The sequence below is a fragment of the Ictidomys tridecemlineatus genome, chromosome 5 (genome assembly GCF_052094955.1).
Source record: "Ictidomys tridecemlineatus isolate mIctTri1 chromosome 5, mIctTri1.hap1, whole genome shotgun sequence".
Lineage (NCBI taxonomy): Eukaryota > Metazoa > Chordata > Mammalia > Rodentia > Sciuridae > Ictidomys > Ictidomys tridecemlineatus.
Window position 1 is genome coordinate 184,333,900 of NC_135481.1, and position 22,020 is coordinate 184,355,919.

The following is a 22,020-nucleotide window of genomic DNA, read 5'->3' on the forward strand; positions in this document are numbered from 1 at the left end:
TTAAACCTAGGCTTTGTGTGTGTGTATATATATATATATATATATATATATATATATATATATATATATATATATTATACTACTGTTGTGAAAATTATCTTTACTATTATATTTTCTAACATATAATTGATGCTATTTAAAGAATGAATTAATGAATTCATTAGTTCATTCTACAAGTATGCTAAGAGAAGCCAGTTATTTTGCATATTTATTTTATAATATGTGCCTTTTAAAAATTTTCTTATCAATTTAAATAGGTCTGGAGTTATAGGCACCTGTCATTGATTATAATCATTTTGAAACTTCATTTACAATAGTTTAATAACATGTGAGCAAACTTTTTATACTATTTTTATAAAAAGGATGAGCCCTCTCCCTTTGAATCATGGTTGATCTCTGTGAATCCCTTGTGATCAATAGAATATAAAAATGGTTGTGAGTCACCTTGGACATCCAACCCAGACAAGGCTTATTATACTCTGTGTATGTATAATATGTCAAAATATATTCTACTGTTATGTATATCTAAAAAGAATAACTTTTAAAAAAAATTTTAAAAGATTACTTCATACCTAATTAATATCTGATTGTAACCACCTTAGAGATCCTATGAAAAAAACTTCCTGAAATCCTCACCCACAAAATTCAGAACAAAATTAAAAAGTCTGTTTTGGGCTAATCTGTGACACTGCAGTGATAATTGTAACAATAATCTCTTTTTCCTCTTATTGAGTTGTATTAACTGCATGGACATCAGCCACCAATACCAAATAATAGTCATGATATAGACATTCATGACATTAGTGAAAAAACTCTTAGGTTTATCTCTATTATTTAATATATTTACTATTTGCAGTAAGCATTATATTGTAATAAAGTACTCTTCATAGTCAGTGGCTAAGGAAAACATAAGTTTCTTTATCAGACAGACACACAAAGTTCTAAAAATCCAAGTAACTACTCAGAGCAACTGTTCTCCCTTTGTGGTTCAATGATTCAGGCTGATGGAGACTTCCCCATCCTACAGCTGCAGAATCTATAATACAGGTCATCCTTGATTGATAGGTCAAGGAAAGAAAGCATGGGAGGGTCTTTCATTAGCAATTAAATGCTTTGGCATGAAATTGATACACATCAGTTCTGTTCAAGCTCATTGGCCAGGACTTGTCTTATGGCCCCAACTAATATCAAGGAGGATCTGAAGGTGCCATCTGCCTTCATGTACAGATGAGGTGGAGAAGTAGATACAGGTGGACTCCAGAAATCCCTACTGCTCATTGTTTTAACTCCTTTACTAGTCGAATGTCCTATTGTTACTGACTTACTGAGGCTATTGTATTTCATTAGGAATCTATATTACATGTTGTCAAATGCTTTCACAGTATTTATTAAGATAAGTATATGTCTTCCTCTTTTACCTGTAAACTCCTCATATTGAATTATTATTTGAATTCCTGGTACACAGATTACTTTGACATGGTGTATTATTTTTAAAAGACCACAAAGTGTCATCATTAAAATTTAGTAAAAATTTTTGCATTTATAAATATGACTGGTTTATAGGTACTAGGTGTGTGTTATCAGATTTGGTATTCTTGCTATTTTAGCTTCATAACATTCATAATCAGGAAACTTTCCTTATTTGCATTATTTTTTGAAATAGTGCATACAAAGAATTATTTTTTTTTGTTTGAAAGTTTGATCATGCTCACATGGAAATATTTGTTCTTGTATCTTTCAGGGAAGAATTAACAACTTAAACTTTTTTTTCCCCTGATGATTGGTCTACTTGGCTTTTCTATTTCTTGTGTCAATTTTGATAATATTCATACATTTCCAAAATCAACTACTCAATCAAGATGTTAAAATTTATTAGCTAGAATTGTTCATAATGGCTTTTTAATAATGCTGTATAATTTCCTCATTCACTATTATATCCCTTTTCTGTTTCCTAATTTTGAGTATTTGTGTTTTTATCTTGATTAGATGTGTCAGCAATTTATTTTGTAGGATACAACAACAAAAGTGTTCTTGGATTCAGTTATCAAATCTTGTGTCTTTCTGCATTTGTAGTTATTGTAAAATGTCTCCCTCTTCTTGGCAGAGACTTGATTTCATAAGGCAGGCACTTTCTCTGATTCCTCAAAGTGAACCTCTGCTTTTGAACTCCTGCATCTTTTCATGTGTCTGGTGATGTTTTTCTGTTTGTTCATCCTTACAAGGGAGTTCTGAGCTTGCCTAGAGTTGGGAGCTACCAGAGAGCATCCTGGGAGCATCCAGAAGGAGAAGGAAGAGGATGTTGAGCTTTGCCATTATTTTTTTTTTTTCTTCCTCTGTCAGTTTAGAAATCTGACAGCCAGTGAGTACAGGGGGCTTAGCAGAGATGGAACAGGGAGCTAGTGCCAGGAGCTTCCTTGTCTCTGAAGAGTTTGTATCTGCATTTAGCATTGGCTGGAAAACCCAATTTGCCACCCACATCTTTTCCCTGCACAGTGTCTTCCATTAGGAGACACTGTCGGTGTCGATTGTCAGAAGCCACGCCTGGCCAAGTGTAGACTGAAGTGTTGCTGCAGGAGCCCTTGTGCATAGATCCCAGATTCAGATTTTCCTCCACGCAATTCACCAATTACCCCTTTGTGCTGGGGCTCACAATAGGGTCCTGTAAAGGACCCCTAGATGTCCTTTTTACTGCTACTGGGCAGGATTGCTAACTATTTTCATCAAAAAATGTGAGATGGCAAGACTCCTATTCCCAAATCCGAGTAGCAAATTAGCTGCATGACATACAGGAGGAGCCTAGGACCGAGTAAAATCTCTTCCACCTGGGTTGTTTTACACCAAGTCCATTTTGTCCTTGGATTAAAAGCTTAATGGACAGCTGGCAGCCCTCCATGAGTGTTGGCAGAGTAACAGCTGGAGGATGGGATATTGCCCATGGCTTAGGCCTAGCTTCCCAGCTAGTGTTCTAAAAGCAATGTTGGAGCCACTCTCTATTAGGAAGAGTGATTCTAGGAAGCAATGAAGGTAGTGGGTGTTGATCAGGGAGGGAAAGAGGGAGAGGAATACAATGTGTGTTGCAGAGTTGCCCACCTCTGCAAGGATCTGTTTGCTTGTTCTGGGACCATCTGAAAAGTTATATGAATTGTCATTCAGTGCTGCCATCAGGCTTCCATCTTCAGCTGGGTAAAGTTTGCACTATGGGGTGTCAACTTTCTTGCATTTCTGGGGGCACACACATGAGTGGTGCAAAGGGTGTCTCAGAGCATAGAATCAGCAATCACAAGGCAGGAAGTGAGAGGTGCAGAGTCTGTCTGGGAGGAGGTACTTTGGATTATTCCTTCATGTAATCTTTAGAAACCTGTTTGGAAATAGTCACCGTAGTCATGGACAAGACAAGAGTTGAGGTCAAAGGGTATTTGAAGTGGTACCCAGCAGCATCTGCTTTACCTGGTTAATCTTCTGCACACTAAACTAAAAATGGGCTCCCATTTCTTCCTGCCTCTCTCTGAGGTGCCCCAAACAGATGGAAGGCATGAAAGTTGAAATCCTCAGCATGCATCTCTGTAAGTTTCTCTCTGCCACTCTGTTTTTTTTTTCTTAATGTCAATCATCTCCCAGGGGATAGAAATGGACGATTGACCAATTTTCTGAGTGAGTACGGACCATCTGGAACAGATACCTGGGAGGGATGAACCACTTCATCTTCTTTGAGGCTGCTTTACATCTTTTAGGTAGCAAATGTGCTTCAGCATCTACCACTGATTATGATTCTCATTTTGTGTCTTGTAATCAGAGAAAATTCCTCCCAGATTTACACAATGGTTTGACTGCCAGGTGTGGTCACAGGCTTGCAGACTTGACCACATATTTGTAGATAGTTTGGAGGAAAATGGGATGAGATGGAGTCAGTCCTCGTTATAACCTCGAATGGCCCCTCCTGCCCCACCTTCACAGAGGGATGTATTCTACTTCTGTCTAGGCACATATAACTGTGAGGCTCCTCATTGTTCAAAAGGGGTGATAATCCTGTTCTTTGCTCAGCTGCCTCTTAAAGTCAGGCTCCAAATTTAATCAGCAACTCAGAATGGCTACTTTGCTGATAATTGTCTGGGATAAAAGCCTTCCTCTATCTCATGGATGCAGAGTGATGTTCAGGCAGTATAATACTAAAAATTCTGCAAAGCTACACCTGGCTTAGGTCTGACTTCCAGAGAAATATGTAGCTGAGACCCTTCATTTTGGCCCTTTGGTTAAAAGCTTTCACCAAGTTGGTTGATGGCATGAAGCCATTCAGCCTTTAAGGAGGGAAATGCATTGTGTTCTGCTAAGGATGTTGTTGAAGCCATTATTTAAGGGAACTATTGGAAAAAATTCATCTAGGTTCTGTAGCAGAAGTGCTTTTATTGATGCTGAGAAATTGAGTTTTTCCCTTTTGGATACTGAGTTAACTAGTGGACCATATCCTCCTTCTTAGGCAAAGTTTTTGAGACTCTTGATCCAAGCATGTGGCAGGTCTTTGGGATCGACCCCATAGTTGGTGTCATCTTGTCTATCCGGCCTTCATTTCCTTACATTCTGCTCTCTCTCTCCATTTGTTTAATTAATGGACTTTTCTTGGTAAATAAATATTTTTTATATTTTTTCTTAATATAAAATATTAAGAAAAAATATAAATTATAAAAATTATAAAAAATATAAAAATAGATAAATTAAGAAAATATTAAAAACTATAAAGAAGAATAAAAATTACTTATGCTTTGTGAGATGAGAGTTAATTACTAATAATATCAGACATAATCCATTTACATATTTATTTTCTATGTCTGTGCATCTATAACTCTCTGTATGTTTCTCCGTCCCTCCATCCATGAGTTCCAGATGTCCCTGAGTCCTAGACATCATGCCAAAGCCCATTCTATGGACTGTGAAAGTTGAAACCTTCTGCAGCACTACTGATTTTCAGGGCTTTATAACTTCATGTGACTCTCTGTCTCTAGTTGTTCCATTTATGGGTGTCATCTCTCTGTGGGTGCCATGTCTCTACTGCCTGTCAAGGAGATTCCCATCTCAGTCCCTTTGCTAAATTTCAAGAGAAAGTCACTAAGGCTAACCCCTAGAGGAGTCTGGTTGACTTTTCCAAAAAGCAAGTAGTAAAATTTTTTTCTAAAATTATCCACAGTAGCTCTCTTCCTCCTTCTCACTGACTTCTGTTCTTTTTGCCATGCCCAAACACTGCCAGAGGAAATAAAATCCTTTTTCTTGCCTCCTGTGAGGCATGTTGGTGACCTCATTGCCATACACTCATGTGACTCAGGCTTTCTAGGTTCCCTGGAGCTCTGGTGAGAGAAGGTGTGTGAGCCCCTGGAATTAGAGGAAGATCTTAAGCCAATCTGGAGCTACCAATCATGTTTCAGTCAAGGTGCTCCTAGGTCTGATGGAGGCCACACTCTATGTCCAGCCATACAGAAGACCGGGTTAGGACCCACTCAGGGAGCAAATAGTATAAAGAGGAGGGTTCCACTGTGGTCCATCTCTCTCTAGGGCTGAAACATACAGGGTGAGTGTCTCTCACTGTTAATGTTGGCCCAAAAGCTGGGGTGGCTTTCTCAGTGTACTTGTAGGAACCTCTAAATCTTCATGTACCCAAACTGAGTTAGCTCAGGTTCAAGAATACTGAAAGGTGTCCGGGAAGATAAGGATATTTATTTAAACACATTTTCATGTAAATACGGTCACAGTATGTTCTCCAGTGAGAAGAAAAAAGGCCTCTGAGTATACCGATGGATGGCATTTATGTAGAAAATGTATGTATGTTTATATACGTAAGTACCAGTTTTGTAATAATGATATTATTACAAAAGATATTCAAAAGATATTTCCATTGGGGGTGGGAGAGAGAGAATATGCCCTGAAGTATTTTGGTAATTAGGCATCGTGTAAGAATTTTTTTCTTTCTTTTTAAGTTTCTTTTTCCAATATTATATTCATGGCCAAAGAATAATTAGAGCTGGCAGAATAAGTATTAAAATGACCAAGGACAATGTGACAAGGATAACTAGCTGGCTGGACACCAGCTTCCAAACTTAGGACCCAAGCTGGAAAGCACATGTTCTCCAGGCTCTGTGAGTTTGGGGACTCAGATGGGCAGTACATCAGGGTCCAATAGGTGGAGCAATCCCGACAGTTTCCAAGGCTGAAGAAGAATAAAATGAACCCTGAGCTGTGGCCCTGTGGCTCATGTTTCTAGTGCACGTTTACATTTGTATATGTAAAAAGAAAATAAGAACAAGTAATCTAAGAGAACTTGGTTCTGGGTGTTTCTTCTAAGCTAGAGAATGCAGAGCGCATGTCCCCTTCCTTCTTAGGCTCAGCTCTGTCCATCACTGAGAGCAACAGCATTTAGAACAGGGCTTACCTAACTCTAGTGTATCTTGTGATAATCTGGGGCATTTTTTAACTGAGAATATTCCTGGCTGTCATCTTGGACCTACTGAATTAGACTTGGTGTGTATAGATGTTTCCTTCTAGATTTCATTGAAATGATGAAGAAGGTCCATGGACCACACTCTGATATTAGAGTTAAAGGCTACATCGGCATCATTGATTTGGTGTCTAATCCTAGCATTGATTGGAAAATTGAGGAGAGGGTCTATATCAAGAGGCAGAAATTCTGCCTCTTGATTCTGAGTACTCCGTGTAGCTAGCTTTGTCCAATGGGGATGTTGCAGATAGGATTCAGGCCAAAGTCTTGGCAAAGCACATGATTGGATGTTCTCTCATGCTCCTGCCATCATCATGAGGAACATGTCTAGATTAGTTTGTTGTTCTTAAGAGAGAATGGGAGAAACAAGGAGCAAATCCATACCAGCCCGTTAAGCCCTCAGCAAACATGTAAGTGAACCATGCTGAGATTAACTGAGATCACCCTCCATCAACTAAGTCCAAGTTGACTTCTATAAAAGACTATTGTTTCAAGTCACTGAGTTTTGGGGTAGTTTATTATACAGCAAAAGCTAGCTGATACATCTGGGAAGCTTGTCCTGAAATTGTGATTCTGTAGGAGCTTAAAATGTCCCAGTGATTCTAACTCAGTGCTCTGTGAACCACATGTGAGAAACACCGCTTTAGACCCAACCCTTTTACTAACTCAGTGTGCAGGTAAATACTGTGGTAGTTCTGAGCCTCAACTTTCTCCTCTGTAAAGAGGGAATAATGTGTATTTTCTGTTTATGTTGTGAAGATTAAATAAACACAAATATTGAAAACCTAGTTGGTAACATAATTTTCCCCTTCTACTTTGATATGTCCCCATCTCACTCCCACTCATTTTCAGGAAAACACCAGGGCAAATATCTTAGGAAAACATGAATCTCAGGGTCACAGCTTTATTGTATAGATTTTTAACACAGCCATATTACAAACATTGTCAGGGAACATTTACAAGAATAAATAAGATGGACTTGCAGGTGTAAAAAGGTTACACTTCACTGTAATGTACAGTCAAAAAATATATCTGATATTCATTGACCTGACATTATTTACCTTCTGCTTTTTTAAGCTAGAATTGGAAAGGAAAAGAAAAAAAAAGAAGAACATTGACAGCACAGTGCTGGCTTTTTTTTTAAGTTGATTTATTTTGTTTTCTCTTCTCATACGTGCTTTATCTATCAAACACCCAAACTGTACAAGTGCAGGCCATTGGGATTCATGGAGGAGGCTGCAAATAGCGTGGAGACTTTGGTCTCATGCAATATCATATGCCCAGTGGATATGCAAATGTTTGCCTCTCTGGATTTGCAGGGGAAACTCATGATAGCCCTTAGAGAGCTATGAGGGTGTCGTGTAGCCAAGGCCATGGTAGAATCCTCAACTCTGCCTTTGATTGGCTATAAGGATGTAGAGTGAAAGAGAAGATAGAAAAGTGCTTTTGAATTTGATTATCAATGTGGGTTAACCGGGACTAGCCCAAAATCCACCTCGTGATGAAATGTATGCACTGGGAATGATTATAATCACGCATCAACTGAGTCACTGTGCTTTTGAAATCTGCTCCAATAGGCCTCGAGTGGGGATCGGGGATAGAATTAACCTTTGGAGATAATGTCTATGGTAAGCAAAGCTCTGCTCTGGGTCCTTCTTGGACCTTTACTGGATCTAGCTGTCACTGGTGGCTCTGATGTCCATTGGGTCTGGGCCATGGCTGCTTTCATCAGTGAGACCCATAGGCATCAGGTCTGCGGCAAAGCAGCTGTTCCCTCTGGCTTGGTGTTTGGTGATAACCCACTTGGATGAGCCCAGGATATGTGGCCAGAGCAGCAACTTGTCCTGTGTGATGGAGAGACTTGAGTGGGAAAGCAGAAGGCTTCAACCTGCACGAATCAAGTGTGACCTGCTCAGCTCTGGCTCTTGCAGGTATGAATGAGTTCAAACATGATCCCAGAACCACAAGATCTCACCCACCTAGAATGGAAGAGAATCAAAGCCCATCTAAGCAACATTGCCTGTTCCCTTTAAGGAGACATGTGGCTCTACCAGGCAGCTGCTGAGATGGGCTCTCCTGCAGTTAGTATATTCTTCCTATAGCTACTCAGTTTCACCCTCTGGTCCGAGTTCCACTCACAGAGGTGACCTGGGATAGCAAACTGTGCTTGACTTTGTTGAATAATCTGCATTTCCATGGGGGATATGGGAGCTGGTATTCTGTCTGACCCTTCAGAAGCCTGATTTTACTTAGGATGATGCCACTCTTCCCTCTAAGATCCCAGAAATCCCCGAGGGCTTCCACCTGCCCAAACACTTTACATCATTACTCTTTCATGGGAGGGACTGGAGCAGAGTGGGCACTGAGAGTTTATTGGACCATCATGTCGGGGCCCACTAGCTTGCATTCAGGAGCCCAGAGGCAGTAGAGTACTACAACTCTGGGACTTTCATTTTGGCCAGTTCCTTATCCACTACTCTTCCTCCCCTAAATCCAAGAGTCTCATTCTCTGAGGAATCATGAACTACACTAATTACCCTGAACTCTAGAATTCTACACAAGTATTTTCCTAATACTCCAAATCCCCTAGGCCTTCATTCTCTGAATATTCTAATCAGGGACTAAATTCTGACTCCTACTGCCCAGAGCAGCTCTCAGATACAGAAGAATGATTGATGGTTATCCATATCTCAAAGCTCTTTCCAATAGATTCTCTTGCATCCTGACCTTTCCCATATCCGTTGTTTTGGCCCCAGTGGACCACCACTATGCTCTTAGAAGGGTGGAAAGCCAGGAGTGGAGGCCCATTGTGACTGCTGATCCCTTCTCTTGGAGACCTAACATTCATGGGTGGATTTAAGAGGGTGAATGTGGCCCCTTTGTTACCCTTTTCAACCTCTTTTGGAGGTGGGCAGGAGATACACAAGAGATGACCTTAATCTCTATAAGATAGCTAGCTGAATAGCCAGTACCATGCAAAAATCTATCCGTGGTTCCCAAGAAACTGAGAGCCTGTTCACGTGCACAGATAGTCATCACTGATGTCTAGGTGAAGCCAAGCCTCTGCCCTTTAAAACTTCTAGATGTGTATACCTGGAAAATTCCAACATATATTCCCTTGCATGGGAATATATGAATAAGATAGAATCTCAGCTGGTTTCCTCTAGTTGGATTTACTTTTCCTATTTCTGTTATATTGGCTGTAATTGGAGCTGATCAGAAGCTGGTTGGGTGATGGGGAGGGCAAATCAATACTTTGAGATGACATGACAATTTATATTTCATCTTCTGACTTGTCCTTCAGCTTGGGTTAGCAATTTGTCTCTGGGGATCTTGGCCTGGTACAATGTTTTGGACTTAAGGCTTAGGATCAGCATCCCACGATGCTCACCCTTGAGGTCACCCATGTCTTCCACAGTATCACTCCTTGTTTAGCTTGGTGCTGATGACCAGCTCAGGAGAGGCCAGCTGCAAGCCAAAGAAGGGTAAGTTTCTTCATTCTGCTCTCAGGAAGGGAGGTCCAGGTGAGTGATCTTTTATTTTAATGTCTCTGGACTTGATTTGGGTTGGGCCATCACTGTTCCAGAGATGACCTGGTAAGTGCCTGGCTACTCCTCCCTGGGCTGCTCCTCCATTGTCTGCAGCAGCCTTCCTAGACTGACAAACCTAGCTACTCTACAGGGGTTCTCAACAGAGCACAGAAAATAGGGATCCTGGTAAGGACACATCAGGAGTTAACACAGCAACCAGAAATGGAGGATGAATAAACATGATTGGCCACAGGGAAAATAGCCATCTTCTCCCCAGATGCCGATATCTGTTCCAAAGTAGCACCCCTGTTCTAAGTGAGTCTGACAAGTCCTACCTATGCCCCTGTCCTGTTGTGTCATAGAAGTGCCCACTTTGCTCAATGGTCCATGACCATTTTTGGTTCTGAGTATTCACTGTGTTGCAATTCCCTGGCCTTGCCTTCCTGTTTTCCTGCCTGAAGCCTTCCAAATCTACCCATTCTAACCTGCTGAAGCAGGTTTTCATGTTTTTTTTTTCTGTGTATTATTTGGTTCACCACGCCATAGCCAAGGAATGGCAAAGTCAGGGTTCAACCCAAAGACTGAGCTCTTTCTACCACAATCCCATCCCTCACCGAGGGCTGCCCTGTGCCATACTAATCCTACATAGAAATCTGTGCTTTCTGGTGGCTCCCCCTCTAGGGTGCTGCAGGTTGCAGGAATCCAGTGAGTGTGTGTGGCTCAAGTAAAGTAGGGGACTTCTAGACTCCAGACCTTCATGTGAAGAAGATTTGCCTGCATTAGCAATGCTGGGACTCCACTGTGACAATGGGTACCACCTTCTGAAACCCAGGAATCAGGAATCTGCTGGGTAAGGCTGCATCCAGCTTGGCTTTCACCATGCCAGATGGGCGAGTCCTCGTCCTTCTAGTAGGTCAACGATTTCCTCCACACCTAACTGGAAGGGACCTTAGTTGAGGTCAACTCAGGAACAGTGAGGTCAGGACGCCTCCACACCAAGGTTCTGCTTGGGGCGGGGGTGAGCTGGTCTTGAGCTTGAGTATGGAATTAGCCTCAGGAGAAAGCAGCGTAGTCAATCACTATGCCTCAGACTGGGACATCATTCCCTTAGGGTCCCGCAGAGTGGGCCGGACAGATCCAAGCTATGTGAGGTATTGGGTTCCATTTTTTTTTTCTTTTAGTGTTTTTACAGTCAGATCGAAACTAATCAGAACAAATTAGGAAGTGTACTTCAGGTATTACATGAATTGTGAGAGTAAACCAGGATACTTTTTAAGGAATTTTAAGCTTACCAGTGTCACTTTGGGATTTACTGGGATCCACTGAGTTATCTGCTTCACTCTGGTCTCTGCAGATATGGATGACCCCATGGGAAAGTCTCAGACACAATGTGGAAAGAGACTGTCTCAGTGATCAGGAAACCCAGTTTAAGTCCTGGCTTGCTCATTCACCAGCCGTGGAACTTTGGGCATGATCTGACCCTTTGGAGCCTCTGATTCCTCATCAGTAAGCTGGGGCTATGATAATCACAAGCACTCTTTAGGATAATTGGAGCCCAGAGTCTTTTGGCCCCATGTGATGTCTGACATCCTGTGGGATACTACTCAGGCCACCCCGCAGAGAGGGACAATACCTAACACAAGTGCCCTTCTATTCCTACAAAGGGAGGCCTGTTGTGGTTGTCTGGGGGCCTGGAAGACCTGGAGGGCCCACGATCTTCACACCTGCAGGCTCCTGATTGCTGAAGCTGTCTCTATCTAGACCACCAACACATGCCAGTGGGGACAGTTCCTGGATTCTCATTAATTCCTTGCATCTTCTTCAAGTGGAGTTCATGTCTAGAAGGTGAAAATCTTAGGAAGATCTTTGCTAAGAGAGGAGACTCTTTGGTGCCTTGGACATGAATCTAGCTTCTGTTGTGGAGACTGTTTTCATGAAAGGTTAAGCCTACCCTCTAACCACCATGGGGTGAGGAGGTACTCTGGGGAGGGCGGTGTTTGCTTGGGTGATTTCCTGGGTAAGGGATCACGTCCAAATTCCTGGGCATCATTACCCCATCTTGTCTAAGACTTGCCACATATTTTCCATGTGGGATCTTAGAGAAGTTATCTCCACCAAGGAACTTTCATTTTGTTTTGCATACACTAGCCTCTTTGGAGGGTGACTAAGTTGTTAGAAAATGAAGGTATGAGCTGGCCCTTGTTGGGTTACCCCATATGGCCTGAGTTTTTACAATTTAAAGTCACCCTTTAAATTTCTGCCATTTGAAATGGTGGAAACGCCTGCCATCATCATCTGTCAGATGTTTAACCCCTTTCTGAGGAGAATAATAGGATTTGTGTTAAATAGCCCTGCTTCCACCCAAGATGTGGGGGAAAAACAACATATAATAGGCTGCAGGCTCCTTGAGGCTGGGGAAGATCATTTGGGGCAGTAGATTGGAACCAGGCGAAGGTAGCAGGATCAGTGGGGGTTGGGTCCTGGGGACCTGCTCAAATACACCTGGGAAGAGGCCCATCAAAAGAGAGGAGCGAGTTCGTCATGGGGTTCCTTTGCCTGCCTTTGCTTTGAGATGTTTCCTTTTGAACCTCCAAAGTGACAGCCCTTCCTTGATCAAGTCTGGTGTCCCTGGACTTCTAGACAGCTCCAGAGTCCATGCCAATGAAGCAGCTTCCCTGGGCTCCTTTTATGTCCTGTCCCGGTGAGCATAGAGGCCCAGGTTGCTGACCCTGCTCCATGATAAAGCAGAGACCCTGGGTTTCTCACAAGAGCTGAGTCTCATGATCCACTGCATATTTTGTTCCAGCAACAAAATATTGAGCAGACAGACAAAATAGATATGCTATTAAAAAGTACACGCTTAAGGGAATGTTTTCACAGTGTCTGATGAAAGGAAAAGAGGCAGCCCCACCGGTCCAGAGGGAGCCTTCTCCAACACCAAACTGAGCACATCACTGCTGAGCTCCACAGGCTTCTTGTGGCCTGCAGGGCGATGTCTGCACCCTCAGTGGGTTATCTGTGTCCCTGACCCTGGCTCGTTGCCTGCCACTTTCCCCTGGCCTGCTGTGCTCCCGCTGGGCTGGCCTCCCACCGTCTGTCCCTCCAGATGCCTTTTTCACCTATTTGTCACTGCAGTGACTGATCCCTTGGCTTGAATTTCCTTTTCTTCTTTATCTACCTGTTGCCTGGAATGAATGTTGCCTCTTCAAGGAATCCAAAGGTAGAGCCTCACACCCAGGTTCAGGTAATACTCATTCACACCATTTGCAGTGGTTTAATTTTCCCAGTACATAGTGAGCCCTAAAGGGCAAAAACTGTGCTTTACCAAATTCTTTGCCCCTTATCCCCGATTTCAAGTTAGACCAGCCTGCAAGATGGGGCTTCCTAGATCCCAGGCCACGGGAGGCTGCCAGATACTGTGCCTAGGCACTGGCTAGAGACCAAGGTAAAGCATCCCTGGGTGGCTCCCTGGTAGCTTGAGGGAGCAGGAACATGGTTTTCATGAAGTAGAAATTAGATAAGACGAAATTTTCCTGGAGAACCAGGAATGAGTTACTAAAATATATCTGAAATTCTGGGTTTCCCAGAAGAACTGGCATCAGAAAGAAAGAATTAAATTTCCATTTGTGGAGTTCTCTGCTCAGAAGTTTCTAGCCTTATTTTTTCTCCAATAAAATAATTGCTTGGCTGGGGATGTTTGAAGAATATAGTACAGAGAAGGTTCAGCTCCATCACCTGCCTTTTTGGGACTCAGGATTTCATCTCTGAGGAAGGTGTGTTGGTTTCCTCAATTGCAAAATGGAGATGATGGTAATAGCTCCTCGATGGGAGGTACTAAGGAGTAGGCCAGTTGTCACTAGGGACAGTGCCAAGCATGACATCTGGCATACAGTAGACATTTGAAAATGTTGGCTCCCTTTTCTTGACTCATCCATACTTTGGGCAAGACTCAGAGTCCCAGGCCTCATCCCCTTGGCCAATTTTAAACCAAAGCATGAATGGGTGCACAATGGCCTTTTTCAAGATGGCGGCTGTATTTCTCTAGGGAATACAAATTTGGAGATCCAGATTTTCCACAAAGCTGTTACTCTCTCTGTCCTAGCACCCAGGGATCATATTCTGACTAGCCCATATTGCCTTCCCCAGTGGTTGTGCTATCCAAGGTTGGGACCTTTCAAGGCCATGACAGGAAATAAAATAGTTTCAAGAGATATATCTTATAGCTACACATTCAAACTCCCACTCTGTCTTTTTTATTTCCTGACATATGAGACTAAAATTTTACACTCTCAAAAGAAAGTTTCTTTCCACATGTACTTGAGAAAATAATCAAATCTTATCTTCTTGGCTCCTCCTAAAGGAAGCTATCATCCAAGAGACACAGGGTTTACATTAGACAGACCAGACAGAGCCCTGCCCTGGGAAGGTGGTCCCTTTTACAAAGATGAAGTGGAGTAGTGACATTCCCTGCACCCCCTCCCACAGACCACAAAGGAGCATGGAAAACCTTTATCAGTGTGTGCTGTGGGCACAGCTGGTTGGCCAGTGAATGACAGAAGGTCAGGGCCTGGGTTGGGAAAGGAGTACAGATTAGCAGTGGGCCAAGCCCCATGCAGGTTCAATATGAGGATGGACAGTGGCCTCCACTGTGGTCTATTGGCCACTCCAAGGTCACACTGATCCAGACTGGCAGGTATCTGGCACCAGAGGCCCCTGAAGAAGAGAGTGTACAGGGCATCAGAGCAATGACTTCCAAGGTCCCAATTTTTTCCATAACGGCATAGAGAAGCAGAACCCACATCCCCACACTACCAAGGGAACGAGGGAGAAGGAAGTATTGGCCAGCCTCCCACTCTCTAGCACCTGCACAGTTGGCTTGCCATGAGATTCACAAACTTGGAAAGAATGAAAACAAGAGGTCTGGGAACCGGATGTCCAGGGCCTTGCTTGTGGGTGCACTTCTGCTTGGGCCCAGGGCGTGGCTGGTCAGGTGTGTAAGGGAAGCCTGGGCCTGTGAGCGCGGCATCTCCCACAGCTACAGGAAACCCCCTAAGAAGGTGCAGAGCCCACTGCAGAACATGGGACCATCAGTCTTCTCCTTGGAGCTGGGCGCGGGTGTCACTTTTGTGCCTCTGAGCCCAGTCATGCCATTCACAGAAAATGGGGCTCGGCTGCAGCAGCCTGTGGACTCCAGCAGGTTCCCCATCCCATGGGCTAAAAGGAGCTTAAATATTCCAGTGCCACCTCGTATACAAATTTATACTGTTCCTGAGAGGAGGAGAGACGAAGGAGAAGAAACGAGAGAGATGGAAAGGAAAGGGAAAAATGCATTAGATTTGAGATATGCATTTTGAAAAAAACTTTATCTATATCCATTCAGAGTCAATTCAAAATTATCCTCATCTGGACATCCTTCAGTGTTCCCTTGGATGCCTACTCCACCTGAGCTTTCTTTTAACTGCCCAGCTGGGATTGTTCCCTTTCTTCTTACCATTCTGCATATCAGTTCTTCTCATAGGGTAACCTGTGTACAAAATACCCAGGGACAGCTGTTAAAAATGCATCTGCCGATTCAGTAGATCTGGAGTGAGGCTCAAGAGTCTACACACTCCCGGGCAATGCAGATTCTGAGTGGGATCTCACATTGGGTAAGATCACACTTTGAGTAGGTTTAAAGACATTTATATTAAAATCCCTTGTGTATGGCCTGACTCCTCCCTTGCACCAGGTCTTATCTTCTGGGGATCTGCCTCCCCACTCTCTTTACTATCCTTCTCCTACAGTGTCCTAGTTCAATGCTTCATACTGTAAAAATTAGCATAAGTGAATTAGAATAGGATTGGACTGAATTGCAAACATAATTCACACTCTACAAATTCAGAAGCCTTTCCTTTAAGCCTGAGTTAGTGATATTTTCTTAAGGAATGGGTAGAAAGTAAAACAAAGTAGGTGTACCAGGATGAACATTTGCATTACCCTGCAGGAAAGAAAACTTGGGTCAGTTTGGCAGGGGAAGAAACAGGGCAGGCCTAGAGATATGCAGATAGACTGTGCATACTCAGTGAACACCCAGCTGTTGAATGTTTCTCCTTCCTGAAGTCATTTTTCCTTGATTCCAGGGACTACAGTCAGCCCCTAACTGTTGGAGCTTTCGGCACACTCACCAGGGTCTCCACCATGTTGGATTTGTTATTCCTCAATGTTTTCACAATGTGGAACACGTCGATGATGTTCTGCTGCTGGATCATCTCACACACACTGCAGATGGCGCAGAAGGTACCACTGCGGCCTCCCCCATTTCTAAACAGAGAGTGAAGGGGTAAGCCATATCCCTGGGTGCCCCCGACCCCAGCTCCAGCTGATCTTAGCGCCTCATGGTAGGAGTGAAGCCTGCAAGATGAGGCATCAGGGTGAGAACTTAAGCCTCAGTTGTGAGCTCTGGCTTGAGTTCCATTTGTGCCCTGAAAGCTTCTTTGACTGGAGGCAAGTCCCTCCCTATCTGGGCCCCAGTTCCCCATTCCTGTAATGGAGGCATTGGACTAGAAGACCATAGAAGATATAATTAGTTCTCCTTGTTTCCATGAGCATGATACAGTCACCCAGGGCACCCTGGCTGAAGCCCCCAAGACAGGAGGATATTGTGTCTTTGTTCACGTGACATCTGTGTCCTTGTCCTACAGGATGCTCTGGGTCTACCTTCATATCCAGTGAAGACAAAGGAAGGTGCCAGGTGATTTTCCTTATGATGTCTTCCTACTCTCCACTAAGGGAAGCCTAGGGTCAGCCAGCCCAGGCTTGAGACTGTGGGCCTGGGAGGCTGTATCCTGAAATAATAGGTCTCTACTTGCACATCTTCATTTGAGCAGGATCCTACTGATGTTGAGTCTAGGGGAAAGAGTACTCTGGGTAGGACCATGTCTCTGTCATTCCTTTCTGAAGCTTTATAAATCATCTTCACGGAAACACCCCTCAAACTCTTTATAGAGAGTTCCTCCAGGAATTTACCTGATTCTAAACTCCTGGGCCCATTGCCAAGAGCAGCTAATGATTTCATGTAATGGTGTGTGTCTAAAGAACATCTGGACAGAAACGAAGGCACTCAGTCAGCCTCCCAGATGTTCTAGCTACAGGATATCCCATGACCAGATGCTTCAAGTACAGATAGTTGTCCTTCTTCCGCTGGATGCTGCCTGCATTTCAGTGGCTGTTGTGGTGCCTGGGGTCCACAAGGATGCTAGGTTCCTATTCTCTGTGGGCACAGTGTCAATCCTGTGTTTTCTTCCTGTTCAAACCGCTGGCCACCTTGGCTAGAGGATACATGGATAAAAAGGCACTATTGCTAAAAGAGCGGGGAGGGTTCCTAGAAGGAGGGTTTGGCAATTTCTGGAGCAAGAAGATGAGTCAAGAGGACACAGGTATCTCAGGGCCTGCGGGAGTGAGACCCTGAAGGGTAGGGGTGGCCTGTGCTGACAGTGGAGTCATTGGAATGCGTGGAGGGAACTGGAGTGGGCAAGGGTTAGTTAGCAGGGAACAGGCTGCAGTTTCTGGGAGAGCCAGCATGGTGTGGCCCATGTTAGCATCAGCCTGACCCAGTACGCCACACAGCAACTTCCAGGACTCTAATCTCGTGATCTGTCTCCTTTGGGAAGGGGTTTTGCTGTAGGTGGGGGCTCTGAAGCTCCAGTTGTGCACATATATGTTTAACCACCTTTTTGCTCTGACTTTGTTGATGCGCGTGCACTGCCTATTTGAGAAAAAGTGGACAGTTAGCTGGTTTTGAAAAGACTGAACTCAATTTTGAGGTTAGTGAGCTGTTATAAATGTCTCCACTTGCTCAGAAACAGTGATTGTGTAAAAGGGAAGACTTTGGACCACATTTCCTGTAGCATGGCATTGTTGATCTCTTTGTCGACAGACTAAATATTGTTTTCATTTCCTGACTATTTCACACCAGAGCACTACAGGGTCTAAAGATGGTCTAATTCAACATCCCAATGAGGGAAGTGAGGACCCCATGGTTAAGTGATTTTCTTGACCTGCACAGTTTGTCAGCCACAATCTTCTAAGGGTCCTGACCCCCACCTCAGATGACAACATGGGGGTCTCTGGGCTGTGCTCATTCTAAGACAAGAAGTGAAGACTCCAGTTCACCCACTGTGCCCTGGGGAAAGAGAGTTCCCAGGTTCTGCAGATCCATCCGTCAGCTCCTCCGAGGAGCATCTCCCCTGTGTTCTCTCTAAGCCTGTAGTAAGAGACATCCCAGGAGGCAGACACGGTGGGTGAGTCCCTTGGTTTTCTCCAAGGCAGTGTGGCTCAGGGGGTGGCAGTTTATCTTAGAGCCCAGGGCATGCAAATCACATCTCTTAACTCCTGATCCGTCTCCCTGTCTGGGCTTCAGTTTTCTCACGACAAAAATGATCATATCTACCTTGCAGATGGGATGATGTGATTTGTTTAAAACGTCTGCTTGAGCTAACTAAGGCTTTCCCTTCTCTTCTTCTTCAGGAAATAATGAAGGAAACTCTGGTCAGAGGGACCTGCTTGTCACAATCTTCCTTTAGACTAGCAGGACACGTCCTGCCTCCTTTTGGAGGGTGGGACTCACCCCTAAGCTGGGAGCCCTGGGGAGTGGTCTGCCCCTCCATGGCTTGCACAATCACATGTCATATAACAATAATCAGGACAACGGGCAACTGGTTGAAGGGCTTTCGTGTTTCGCCCTGTCAGGGGTTTGAGAAGTGGCAGAGCTGTGGCCAGCAGCATCCTCACCAGTGCTCTGCCGCCCGCCAACCCGTTGCTCTGGAGACGCCTCCACAGTACTCACAGGCAGTGGACCACGGTGCGTCCCTCCCTCCCGTCATACTGCTCCTGCCACTTCTCCAGCCGTCGAACCACTTTGAGCAGAGAGCGCTTGGAGGGGGGTGTGTCCCTGTAGGCAGGCCAGCCGATGTACTGGAGGTGCTGGACTATACGATACCCATCCTGTGGCTGAGAACAGAGAGCTTGTTAGGGCTGTTGTTCTACGGGAGCTTGGGATGTAACCTTCCAGATACCCTGGCTGGAGCAGGGGAGGGTGGCCGTGGGAGGGCTTTAGCATAGTGGAAGACTTGCTAAAGTCTTGACATCATGGGGACAGTCACAGGCTATCCCCACACATACATCTACAGCTTTGTGCACACTGATTCCCTTTCCTTTCTACCTGGAAAACTCCTACTCAGTCTTCAAAACCCAATTCAAATGCCCCTTTCTTTCAAAATACCTTCCCTGATTCTACTGGGCAGAGTTCTTTCTCTGTGAGGCTCATGTCAGAACACATCTCACCTTCCCTTTAGAGACTAAACTGAGGGTAGTGGCTGACTTATATTCAGCCTGAGCTCCCAACAGAGACCAACAGTTAGCTACCATTTCATAGGTTACCAAGCTGCCCCCTCCTGCCCAGTGCTCCTCCACTCAGCCAGGGAGTATCCTCATGAAAGCACAGTACTCTCAGTACTTGCGGGACTACCCCAGAGCTTTTATATCCAATCAGTCTGCATCAACTGGTGCCAAAATAGCGTGGCACCGTGGGGAAGAGCTAATGTCTGGGAAGTTTTGTCTACACAGCGGCAAGTGTGTCAGGAAACAGGCAGATGGCAGGCTGGATGTCGCCCTCTGCATCTTTGCTGGAGTCACCGCTGGCTGTGGAACCGGAATTGGCAAAGGCATCACTTCCCGAAGGAAGAGATTATCAGGAGAGCGTAACACAGACTCTTGGCTGGCTGGGTGGGATCCTCTCCGGCAGCCTCCATCTGTTTGGGAAGGAGACAAGGCAAGCCGTGGCAGCCCTGCACCTACCCGAGCCATGTTACAGATGCGGAATATCCTGTGGATGATGTCCTCGTCGATGTCCGCGGAGACGAACTCCACCTGGATGGGTCCGTAGCACCCGGAGGTCTTCTCGGGCCAGTACTGCATACAGAGCTGGGGCAAGAAAAGAGGTGACAGAAGCAGGCTGAGGACACAGGGTAGGGGGTGGACATCAGTGCCATTTCTTATCGGACTAGAGTGGTAGAATATCACATAGAAACTGAACTCAGCTTTCCTATTTGGGAGAAGATTTTTGGTATTGCAATGTCAAGGCTCTGAACACAGAAACACTGGGTGAAGCATCTTTGCTGGGCCGATTTCAAACCATTTGTTAGATTTGCTAGACTTCAGTTTCCTCATCTGTAAAGTGGAGAGAACAATATCTACCTTGAAATGCTGCTGTCAGGATTAGAAGAGATATGATATGGATTTATTTTCACATGAAAGTTGTGGCAAACTTTCCCTCATTCCAGGAAAACCTACAATGTTCGTTCATGATCAGATAATGATTAACTTTTTTTTTTAAAAGACAGGCTTTTGCCTAGGAAAGTCTTAGGTCCAAATCCAGGCTCTGCTGCTTAGTACTTTTGTGTCCCAGTTCTCAGTTTTCTCATATGTAAATTAGGGACGATTATGTTTCCCTTGCACTATAGGAAACATCACCTGTATTGGATAGGTCTTGTTGATACTTTTTCCAATTTTCTGGGATTGGGAATCAGAACTCATAGCCAAGAGCAGTAGGGAATTGTCACCCTTCAGTCTAAGAGGGTAGTTCTCAGTCAGAGGCAGTTTTGTCCCTCCAGGTGACATCTTCCAATGTCTGAAGACACTTTTTATTGTTCTACTTGGGAATTGCTATAGGTATCTAGTTTATAGAGACCAGGATGCTGCTCAATACACCCCCCCCCAGTGCATAGGACAGTCCCCTTGGGAAGTTATCTGACCCTAAACACCAGTAGTGCAGAGACTGAGAAATCTTGGTTGTTCATGTGTATGGGTATCATCTTGAAAGAGAGATGCATGCTTCATCCACTGTATCTGGTGAGCTGCTAGGTGACTTTCATTAGGGAGACAATATTGAAGTGGCCCTGGGTTGGCTGCAGAGGTACTGATCGGTTTCCAAGGGGCATAGAGATGCCAAGGTGCACAATCCCCAGAGCTGGACCATAGAGAACAGCTAAGATTAGGGGTGCAGGCCTATGGGGGCCACTCTAGGATGGGCAGAGGCCATGTGATGGAAAGACCATGTGGGCGTTACCCAGGAGGTTTAGCTGAAACTCACAAAGACCCACCAAGGCTTCTGAGAGCAGTTTGGGCCTGAGTTTCCCATCAGTGGTGTTAGCCACTGGCCCCACTCCATGCAGACAAGGAGTTAGATTGACAGAGGTGACCCTTGGAAAGGTGGAGGTGGCCTCCTCTGGTACAGGGTTTTCACAGAAGAGAGGTGACATTCCCCTTTGTTGATGGAGAACAAACTCATTCCGGGGAGTCACATGCCAAAATGTCTTTTATTCTCTTCTTTCTCCAGAACTCAAATTAGAAGGGAAGAAAAGAGAGGAGAGGAGATGTGAGAGAGGGAAAAATCACATCTCCCACCTTCCTAATGGTGGATACCCAGAATTCTAACTTAGGGATAACATCGTTCACCCTACAGCAGTGGTCAGCATACTACTGCCCCAAACCTGTAGTAAATAAAGGTTTATAAATAAAGTTTTATTGAAACATGGCTACACTTACTTTTTTACGTATTGTCTATGACTTTGTTGTGCCATCACCAAAGGTAGTGTTGACAGAGGCCCTGTGGCCTGAGGAGCCTATAGTATTCCCTGTCCAGCTCTTTACAGAAAACTTTTGCCAACTCCTTCTCCGCAGGTTTGTTATGAGAACAAAGGAGATAATTCATGTCAAGAAAGCCCTTAACACAGCACCAGGCATGGAATAAGCACTTATTTGAGAGTGCAAATAGTTGTTATTATTAGTTATTGCCATTATCTCATTACCATTGTGCACATGTTCCTCAGCTTACAATAGGGTTAAATTCCCCATAAATGCACCTAAAGTTGAAAATACCCTAAGTCAAAATTGCACTTAATATACCTAACCTACCCAGCACCCCAGCCGAGCAGCACAGAGATACTGTATGCCCTTGTGTTTGGGGGACTG

General features: G+C 44.4%; 1 protein-coding gene and 1 long non-coding RNA gene across 5 annotated transcripts in view; one reads left to right on the plus strand and one right to left on the minus strand.

The window, feature by feature from the left end:
- Positions 1-4,675: 4,675 nt before the first annotated feature.
- LOC144378137 (uncharacterized) lies at positions 4,676-21,582 on the plus strand. Its single transcript, XR_013439721.1, has 4 exons — positions 4,676-11,517; positions 11,676-11,856; positions 16,131-16,287; positions 16,692-21,582. It is a non-coding gene; the product is annotated as an uncharacterized LOC144378137 (long non-coding RNA).
- Ptprt (protein tyrosine phosphatase receptor type T) overlaps positions 13,270-22,020 on the minus strand; it is a 1,029,624-nt gene continuing 1,020,873 nt past the window's right edge. For all 4 annotated transcript variants that reach the window (XM_078051815.1, XM_078051813.1, XM_078051814.1 and 1 more), the window contains 4 exons: positions 19,846-19,971; positions 18,836-18,999; positions 16,176-16,311; positions 13,270-15,279 (listed from right to left, as the gene is read on the minus strand). In XM_078051815.1, the coding sequence (XP_077907941.1) occupies positions 15,226-15,279; positions 16,176-16,311; positions 18,836-18,999; positions 19,846-19,971 (480 nt within the window). In that variant the 3' untranslated portion in view covers positions 13,270-15,225. The remainder of the gene's footprint in view (positions 15,280-16,175; positions 16,312-18,835; positions 19,000-19,845; positions 19,972-22,020) is intronic.